The sequence below is a fragment of the Rhineura floridana genome, chromosome 6 (genome assembly GCF_030035675.1).
Source record: "Rhineura floridana isolate rRhiFlo1 chromosome 6, rRhiFlo1.hap2, whole genome shotgun sequence".
Taxonomy (NCBI): domain Eukaryota; kingdom Metazoa; phylum Chordata; class Lepidosauria; order Squamata; family Rhineuridae; genus Rhineura; species Rhineura floridana.
In genome coordinates this window covers 13722647-13732855 of record NC_084485.1, presented here as the reverse complement: position 1 = coordinate 13732855, position 10209 = coordinate 13722647, and the positions used below count along the sequence as shown (strand labels likewise).

Below are 10209 nucleotides of genomic sequence, written 5' to 3'. Positions count from 1 at the left end.
TGGGCTAGGACCTGGAAGACCAGGGTTCAAATCGCCACTCTGCTACGAAACTCGCTGAGGGTGACCGTGGACCAGTCACTGGATCTCAGCCTATCCTGTCTCACAGGGCTGTTGTCAGGTTAAAATGGAGAGGGGGGAGAACTACACACACCAGTCTTGAGCTCCTTTGAGAAAGGTGGGATAGAAAATAAATGAAATTGTCACAAAAAACCGCTTTTCAGGCATGTTGCTCAAGAGAGGGGTAGCTGTGTAGCTTCAGACATTCTTGGATGAAACTGATTATATAGACCCATTTTCATCTGGCTTCAGGCCTGGCTTTGGCACCAGCATGGTCGCTCTGACTGATGACCTGTTATTGGGAGAAGGACAGGAGAGTGTAACCATGCAAATTCTTGATCTTTCGTTGGCTTTTGATGCCGTCAACCATGGCTTCCTTCTGGACCAGCTCTGAGGTGGGAGCAGGAGGCATGTTGTTGCTGTGGTTCTGCTCCTACTTACAGGACTGGTTCTAAAGAATTGCCATGGGGAATGTTTGCTTGGCCTATGGCAGTTATGCCATGGGGTCCATCTTATATGTCGAATTCGTTAATACCAATATGAAACCATTGGGAGTGGTCCTCAGGATTTGGGGTGCTGATTATGCCTGGTTCTATTTATCTGTGTCATTGGACTGCAGATGAAGATGTGTTGGTGCTCGATCATTGTCTGGAGGTGGTAATGGGATGGATGAGGGCTAATAAGCTGAAGCTGAATCCCAGCAAGACGAGAGGTGCTGTGGGTTAGCAGTTCTCCTTAGGTTGGTGGCCTCTTCTAGACAGGATTGTGCTCCCTTTGAGGGGCCAGTTTCATAGTCTAGGGGCACTCCTTGATTCCACCTTGTTGCTAGAAGTCCGGGTGGCTTCAGTGGCACAGAATGCCTATTTCCAACTCCAGCTCGTTCACCAGTTAATGTCTCTCCGTGAATAGGAATAACGTGGCTACAGTAATCCATGCTCTAATGCCTTTCTACTTAGACTGTGCACTCTATATGGAGCAGCCCTTGAAGATGGTTCTGCAATAGCAGCTAGTTATGGAATAACCCCCCCCATGGTGCATCTGATACTAGGGATGGATCCGTCAATTTTGGTTCTCTCACTTATCAATCCTGAATTTGGTTCTCCCTATTTCTGTAGAAATGTGTGACATTTTAAAAAATTATCGTGAAAATTAACCAGCATTTTAATGTGAATTTCTCCTAACAAACACATTTTTGTCTGCCGTTTTGACTGCTATACACATTTTTGCAAGCAATTTCTCCTAATATAATGCACTGTTTTAGGTAATTTTCATTAATATATTCATTTTTATTCACATTTCCTTCTAATATGTGCATTTTGTAAACATTGGTTGGAGAACTGCACTGCAAAGTTCGGAGAGGTGCAAATTTTGAAGGATGGCTGTGTTTTGGTTCTCATATTGTTTTGGGAAATGCATTTAAATCACATTTCTCCCCCATCCCAAATGGCACAAACACTGCCCATCTTTGTCTTTTTTTGTGGTCAGGCTCTGTCACAATATATCAATATGAAATTTAGTGATCTGCTGGTGCTTTATAGTTTCTGATTGGCTTACATTTTAATATAACCTAGGGGTCACCAACCTGTCACCTGTGGGCACCATGGCACCTGTGAAGGCCTTCAGTGGCACCCCCAGCAGGTAGTCCAGAATCAGCTTTCATTTTTTTAAGAAGACAAGTTTCTAGCCCTCCTAGAAAGAAATTTATGGAGCAAAATATGCAGGCACCTTTCTAAACAATTTCTGTGAAATGAGCCAGCCTGGCAACTCCTGCCTGTCATTGTTATTAGAATAAGAATTCACTGTATAGTTAACTTACAATGTACAATGGTATACGTGTCTACTCAGAAGTAAGTCTTACTATGTTTAATGGGGCTTACTTCCAGGCAAGTGGGTACAGGATGGCAGCTTAGGCTTTGGTTTAAGGTTGGTATTGGAGAAAAACAGGGTTCTTATGCCTCCAAAGGCTGTATGGCAGGCAGAAATTCAACAGGTCAAGCCTTTTCTAGTATGGAAATACAATTATGGGAAATGTTGCATCATGACTACTCTCTCAGTTTTGTGCTTTGTCATGCCCCATAGCACCCATTTTGTGACTGGTGCCCCCAGCACTCTCAAATGTTGCAATGTGTCCTCTGGTCCAAACGGTTGTTGACCCCTGTTGTAACCCACCCTGAGGTCATGTGATGAGGGCAGGATATACAGTTTACAAATAAATAAAACTCTTAGCGCTGAGCATGCTGAACTGTTTCCTCTGAGAATTACCGCCGTAGCAGATCTGTACTGCCTGGCATCAGCCCAGACAGTAGCGGCAGATCTCTGGTGAATCTGGTTGATTCACACTGCACATGATGTTACCACCATCGTGGGATCAACAGGTGTGCCTGAACTCTCCTGATTATCCATGGGTACATATTCCTTTGGATAAAAAGAATGCGTGAATTGAGCCATTGTGGGTAACAGCTGGGGCAGCCGTACATAAGAACATAAGAGCCTGCTGGATCAGGCCAGTGGTCCATCTAGTCCAGCATCCTGTCCTCACGTACCCAACCAGGTGCCCACGGGAAGCCCGAAAGAAAGACCTGAGGGCAAGAGCATTATCCCCTGCTGCAGTCTCCAGCAACTGGTATTCAAAAGCATACTGCCTCCAACAGTGAAGGGGGAACATATGAATAGCAAGCATGCTGAAGGCGGTGCATCCCAATCACAGCGTGATACTGTGATTCGCAGGGATTGCTTCCACGGCTATATCTGGACATCAGGAAAAACTTCCTAACTGTTAGAGCCACATGACAATGGAACCAGTGACCTTGAGAGGCAGTGGGCTCTCCAACACAGGAGGCATTCAAGAGGCAGCTGGACAGCCATCTGTCGGGAATGCTTTGATTTGGATTCCTGCATTGAGCAGAGGGTTGGACTTGATGGCCTTGTTAGGCCCCTTCCAACTCTACGATTCTATGATCTGTGGGTCACCCAGTTAGCATGTTAGGTTTGTCTAAACCAGTGATGTCCAATGGAGATCAGGACTTCTTTGCGTGGTGAAACAGGCAAGCCAGCTAAACGGAACCAATCATTTTCTCTGTGGTTGGGTCCCTTCTAGTGCTCTCTGGCCAGAGTACAGCAGGCTAAAAAAGAAAAGTCTTGAGCTGTGAATGGACGCCTATTTTCCTGAGTCAGTGTGTCATTCTACGGTCTGGCCAGCCCTTCTCTTCCTCCTCCCCTTTCTCAGTAACCTGGTCTCTTTCTCCATCGGAGTTCAGCCCCTTGTACCTCCTTGGCTGGTGCGTCTCTCCCCTTCTAGACAGGAGACGCAGGTTTCCCTGGTGGTGGAAGGGATTAGTTTAGGAGTGGCAATCTGAAAAGCACAGGAGGGAAGCATAGGCAGCAGGGGAGAGAGAAGCTTTCTGAATTTTGGAGCCCAGAAGGATTAACTTGTGACAATTATGGCTAGATTCTCAGCTTTTGGATTACTCCTTCTCTTTCAGCTTTTGGCCTCCACCTCAACTCAGGTAAGGATTGTTCCTTCGCCTTTTGAAAAGGCAAAGCTTCACAGCTGCAACGCTTTGGACATCTAACGGTTTAGCCTCCAGCTTCTGGAACAAGCATCCACAGCTTGCAGAAAAGGACAATCACTCATTATGTGTATATGAATCCATGGAGTTGCAATCTGAAAGCAGTGGGACTTCGGGGTCACCATGGATAGGACGGGGTCGTAAAAGCAGATACTTCATTAAGTAACAATCAATCTGCAATACATGTCTGCATGCACAATCAAGTTAACTGACAAGAAAAATGGTCTTGGTCTTTCAATAAATGCTTATGGATCAGGGTTGCGATTGTGTCTTTAGTGATTGTGAATATAGAACTATACTATGGTAGTTAGCAAGGTGCTTACCTATATGATTTTTGCAATGATTTTAGATGGTGTTTAATTCATGCTCCATGTCACAAGCCAGCAAAGTTAAATGTTAAACACACTTGAAAGAGCACTAGGACAAAAGTTGACTTGAAAAGAAACTATTTGGTTTAACATGAAAAGCATGACGTTCCACACTGAACAAAAACTTCAGTGTTCTGTATTTTTAGCCTTTTGGGAGGTGTGGGTTCCCTCCCCCCTTTCCTATCAGTCGATCTACTTTTGAACTCACATTTAAGGAAACAGCCTTATGATAAGTCACTCCTTCAGTGGAAGCTCTATTCATAAACAGCATACTGCAAAGAATAATAACTGGATTATGGGGGAATTAAAGGGATTCTTTTCTTTAAAGTTACCACTGAAGTTTTTCTGCAGCCACATTCAGGAATCTGGAATCGTCACCCCCACCTTCCCATCCGTGAACAAACTTTGCTATACAAAGAAACCTTTGTTGCCCAAAGCGTGGTTGCAAGGTACTCTCTGGGGCTTTTTTCCACATAGGAAAGCATTTATAGTTTTTCTCCCCTTAACACAAACAGTGTGTGCATTCATAGAGGTTCCATCCATGCAGAATTCGGTGCAACTCACTGGAAATTAACTACACACCTCTTTTTCCCCTACCTTTATAAGGATCTTAAAAAGAAGACAGTTTGCACATTATTGTAACTTTAACTGTGCTTCCCCCTCCCTACCCCGAACACATTACTGAAAGGTGGTTTTTCAGGGTCACAGTCCATAAAGCTGAGCACAATCAAGGGACCAGTTAAGAGGTGCAAATAATATAACTGGGATTTGAGCTGGCTAAATATTTTATGCGTTGCAACTTGCAAATTCTGTTCTGCAAAGCAGGAAGGCCCCTGACCGGTTAGTCAGATGTGTGTGTGAAAGAGCACACCAACCTGAGAATGAAGGAAACATAAGATATAAGTGTGGTAAATAAATTCTAGTTGGCAGGGCAGCATGGGGGTGGGTTTTTCCATTCCTGAAAAGAAGGGGGCATTAAATGAAGGTTCTGGATAAATGAAGGTGGGCAAGTGCTTGCTTCAAATTATGGTATCCGTTCCCCAAAAGCTAACAGCAGAAGGAGGGGTGGAAAATTGGGTGCAGTATTTTCAGTGAAGACTGGAGGGTTGGTCCCTTTAAGATCTGAGCTCATTGAGTTACCAATGAATGAGTCTATAGAGTTCCCTTGGTGCTTGTCCCCAAAAGAAGGGGAATTAGAAGTCCCTGGTTGCTTCTGAATTGTCTGATCTGTTTCTCTATGTTTCATCTGATGCAAGATCTCACTTTTTTATTACTTCACTTCCTAGAGGCCAGGATCACGAGGCCCTCCTGGACCCAGAGGACCCCCAGGACCATCTGGCAAGGATGGCATAGATGTAAGTATTGGGAAGCCAGGATTGGACCAAGCTTGAGGGAGAAAGGGGTGGAACTTCAGTTGGACAATCTTATAGGATGACTAGAATTATGGATAGATCAACCTTCTGCCTGGCTTGAGGGCTTGCTGTTTATTGTGTGTAGAGTGTGGCTCTTCATTTCTCCGTCATGAGAGAATCTTAGCGATCTTCCCTCAAGCGCACAACATTCAGGTAATTTCAGACATAGTCATTCTGATCAAGATGTCTTCCTTGGGAGAATAATGGCCACATCTTGCACAGTCACCTGCTTCTTACTGGGCAAAATCAAGCAATGAAATAGACAATGCTTTAAAAACCAAATTAGAATATTCAGTTGCTAGGATGAACGTCAAGTGTGTGCCTTGCTTAAAATACTTTGAAAATCAAGTTGATTTTACAAACATGTTTTATGTTTTCAATCAGCCTAAATTCGGGCTAATTCAGCATTAGGAAATCTGGCATGGCTTGTTTTTTGTATTTTTTTTTGCTTCCATTTTATATTTCACAGCCATAACTTATCATAAATAGTCAGTAATAACAAAATAAAATTCAAACATTGAGGGGATTATTTAAAATGCTTTCTACTCTGTATGTACAAAACAAATGAGTTCAAATGTGGGAGAGGGCCTTTTCAGCTATGGCCCCCAGGCTTTGGAATACCCTGCCCCAAGAAGCCTGCTTTGCGCCCATCCAGATGGTGTTTCGGAGACTTTTGAAAACCATCTTGTTCCAGAGAGCCTTTGGGAGGGACTGAAGGTATAGCCTGAAACCGATTTTATTTTCCCCCTCTTTCGAGTTTTACCTCTTTAGCCCCCTTTTAATATCACACCCCTTGAATTGTTAACTGTATTTTATTTATTTATTTATTTGAATGTTTTACTGTGTTTTTATTTACGGTGTACAGTTGCATTGTGAGCTGCCCAGAGTGCCTCATCGTGGGGTAGAAGGGTGGGATAGAAATATTTTAAATAAATAAATAAATAGTGGGGGGAATTAAAGTTAGGACTGTGTCCAATGAAGTCATCCTGCTGTATCCAATGAAGTCATCCTGCTGGGCTCCTGCTGGGAGGAAGGGCAGGATAAAAATCAAATAATAAATAAATAAATAAATAAATAAATCCTTTTCGTGCAAAGATGTCCACCTGTACAATGGGACTTCTTTTCCCTCTCCTCTCCCCACACCCCATAAATCTGTACTGGGGATTTTCCCAATCCTCCAAAGCAGATTTGGAATGGCATGGGAGTGCATGGGGAGAGGAGAGGGAGAGGAAGTTCCATTGCACTGGTGAAAGTTGTTGCGGTAATGGGACGACCTTGTTGGATGCAACCCTTGGACATCATAAACATAATCTAGTGCTCACCGCAATGTGCTTTGATCACTGGGTTATTATGAGGAGCCATCTACAAGACAGGTGTGTAGTGTAGGTGAAATGCATTGTTTAAATACATTTAAGAATGGCCTTCTGTCAGGGCTTGTACACTGTGCAAGGGCTGGACTAGATGTCCTCCCAGATCCCTTCCAACACTATCACTCTATAAACTTCATAAAACTAGCAAACAAATTTTCATTATGAAATTTCAATTTCAAATCACTTGATAGAGAAAGCAAGAGGAGGTTACAGAGAACATGGGAAACAGCAGCCCCATATCACCAGGGAAGAGAGGAGATAAGACACATAAAAGGTAGCCAATTTGGTGCCTTCCAGAAGTTGTTGGGCTACAACTCCTATCATCCCTGACCATTGGCCATGCTGGCTGAAGCTGATGGAATCCACAGCAACATTTGGAGGGCACTTAAGTTGGCTCCAAGGCTTGGATCCAAAGATCTTGCTGCATCAGAAAAGGCATGTTCCCCACTGCCCTGGAAAAGCCACTCAAAAAGTGGGTCACCTAGCCTAGGACCAGATTCGGGGGCAGGTGAGGAAAGCAACCTCCTGGGGCACCATGTTTGCAGGGAGGAGGTTGTCAAGGTCATCTACTCAACTCTCTATTCAATAGATGAAGCAAGTAGTTCAGTCCATTCATCTTTGCTGCAATGCTAGCAACGCTGACCTGCATGGCAAGCATTGTTGATCCTTAACTGGTGGGGAAATCTGCAACATCCAAGGGCCATTCAACAAATGTTGAGCATGGGAATATTTGTGGTCAGATCCGTGCTTGCAAATGGACAGGGGTATGTCATGCATGTAGACTGTACACCCAAGGGCATGGCCATACGATGAAAAATAAGGTGTGCAGAAATTTCACAAATGATGGGGGGCTGTTAAAGATGTTCCTCTGGAACCATTTTTGGGGTGCAGAGGGAAGCTGCAGGTAGAATCATGGAGTTGTATCCAACTAGATTCTACTCAGAGCATGCCTATGGATCTAAATTAGGCAGGTCCATTAATTTCAATAGGTCTACTCATAGGATTAACAAGAGATACTTGTGCCAAGGGGACCTTTGGATCCAAGGTTGAGTTTCTCACTTCATTGGCTGCTGCCTGCAGGGGCAGTGAAGCCCAGAGCACACAGTGGCATCATGTCACATGTCTTACAAGATGCTATGAAGATCAGGGAGAGGAGGAAGCTGTTTCCAGTGACAGTTGCCAGTTGGGTGTAAGATTTAGTTCAGGAGACAGTAAATGCTTTCTTTGTTGTTATTGAAATGTTCTCATCACAATGTAACACAAATTTCAAAAATAAAAAATAGTGCACCCACAAGACAACATTCTGTTATCTTCTTGGCGGTGTGTTCCAAAAGATAGCCTCTTTAAACTCAGCATCCCTTTATTCTGGAACCATTTATACTTTACAAAAAAGAAGAATGTCAAATCCCAGCTGCATTTAATCCATGCAATTCATTGGGGTGCTCTTCCCCAGTTATACATTAAATGTAACAGAGGTTCCTTCTCAATTCTTGATATATGCCAACTTACTGAATTTGTAGTACAGGCCGCAGAATTCAGCATCAGATTTTAATGTTCCCCTACCTCATCCCACCTTCCTTCGTGCAAAACAAATACACGCTCCCCCCTTCTCTTTTGATCTACAAGCCTGTATAGTGAGAAGCAATTTATTGCCATCATTGTTTTACCTTAGATTTTTGGAGGTTTGAACAGAATCCTGCTGCCTTCCCCTACCGTTTTGAGAGCTTCTGTTCTGCATAAAGAGAACAATAAATAATAAATGCCAGTGAATTAGCTCTTAGTTCTTCAAGAACATACTCTGGGTTTGCATTTTGTTTTTGTATCACACCTCCTAGCTGAGTGTGGTGCTGTCCTATTCTGGCTTAAGGGCCCAAACCCCCAATAGCCTGATCCTCCATGAATTTTTCTAATCCAGGGGTGGCTAACTTGTGGCCCTCCAGATGTTGCTGAACTACAACTCCCATTATCCCTGACCATCCACCATGTGGGCTGGGCCTTGGATTAGATAAATTCATGGCAGATCAGATTAACAGTGGCAACTAGCCATGAAGCTATCGAAGGCAGTTTGCTTCTGAATGCTCATTGCTGGGGATCAATACCAGTGTTCTGCTTGCAGGCTTTCTGTAGGCGTCTGGTTGGCCACTGTGAGAATGGGGTGCTAGACTAGATGGACCTTTGGTCTGATTCAACAAGATTATTCTTATGTTCATAATCAGGGCCAGTGCTAGAGGGCAGCCAGGTCAGGCCCTGGCCGAGGGCCCGTGAAGGGCCCCTCCTTAGGGTGGGTAGCGCTCTGTGTCGTGATCCGCATCAGCGTCAGCTCCCAACCCCTGCCATGGATCACGAGAGGGAGCTCCCAGACACCCCCCTACTGATGCCTGCCTGCCTGCCCCACCTACCTCTCCCTTGATGTAAATGCTGGTTGCCCTGTTAGGCGCAAGCCTGCCATCACCCAAGATGGTGGCAGAAGTTTTCCTAAGGGGCTGATTCCCCTTCTGCCATCTTGGTTGATGGCAGGGGTGCACCTGCATAGCACGCACGCGTGCCATCAACCAAGATGGCGACGGAGGTGTCGCGGGTCTGTGAGGCAGTGGAGGAGGGTCTTGGAGCTCCCTCTCTGCAATCAGCGGCAGGATCGGGAGCTGACGCTCCCACAGATAGCAGAAGGTAGGTAGGTGGGACATGCATGTGTGTGCCCAAGGGACTCGGCATGCCTGGCGCCGGCCCTGTTCGTAATGCACCTACGCAACTTAGGGCCCAGGTTGAAATCCGGCCTGGCACCAGCAGACAGCCAGGTTGAGCACTGGCAGAGGGCTCCTGCTGCTGGGTCTGGGTGGGTGTAGTCCACTCTCCACAGTCCATGTTAGCATTGGGTCACAGAGCATGTGCCCCATGACCTGATGCTGGTGCTGTTCACAGAGCAGGAGGCACCTTCCCAACCCACGCCCCCGCTTCAGGCTGGCTGTGCCACTTCTCTCATTAATACTCCTCCGTCACCATCTTGGGTGATGGCAGGCATGTGTGCACAGTGTGCTAACAGTGCTACTGTGTTGCTGCCACACTGTGTTGCTGCCACCTTCAAGGGCCCACTGCAGTCTGGTGCTGGCCCTGTTTGCAATGCGCCTGTTTTTGGCTACTCTGCAGCAAGTCTTCCTCACCACTCTCTCCTTCAAATTTACTAAAGTAGGGCACACAGCAACCAATTTCTGGGAAGCATGGGGGAAATAGTTCCCATAACTCCCTGTATCAGTACATGGACATGCTCAGGGCATCATCCATTGATGTTATGAAACGTAGGAACGATACTTCCTCGCAGCATACATGGATGTAGCTACTAATGTTCTCTGTGATATCCAGATGCAAATCTGAGGTCTACAGTGATCAACCCTGACTTGGGGTCACTTCTCCCGGTCCTGCACCTTACAGAATTTTA

At 45.3% G+C, this 10209-nt stretch overlaps 1 protein-coding gene across 1 annotated transcript in view; it reads left to right on the top strand.

The window, feature by feature from the left end:
* The first annotated feature begins 3482 nt into the window (after positions 1–3482).
* The window catches only part of COL9A3 (collagen type IX alpha 3 chain), an 87963-nt gene continuing 81236 nt past the window's right edge, over positions 3483–10209 (top strand). Inside the window, exons 1-2 of the mRNA XM_061631044.1 lie at positions 3483–3563; positions 5281–5349. Of these exons, the coding sequence (XP_061487028.1) occupies positions 3498–3563; positions 5281–5349 (135 nt within the window). The 5' untranslated portion in view covers positions 3483–3497. The remainder of the gene's footprint in view (positions 3564–5280; positions 5350–10209) is intronic.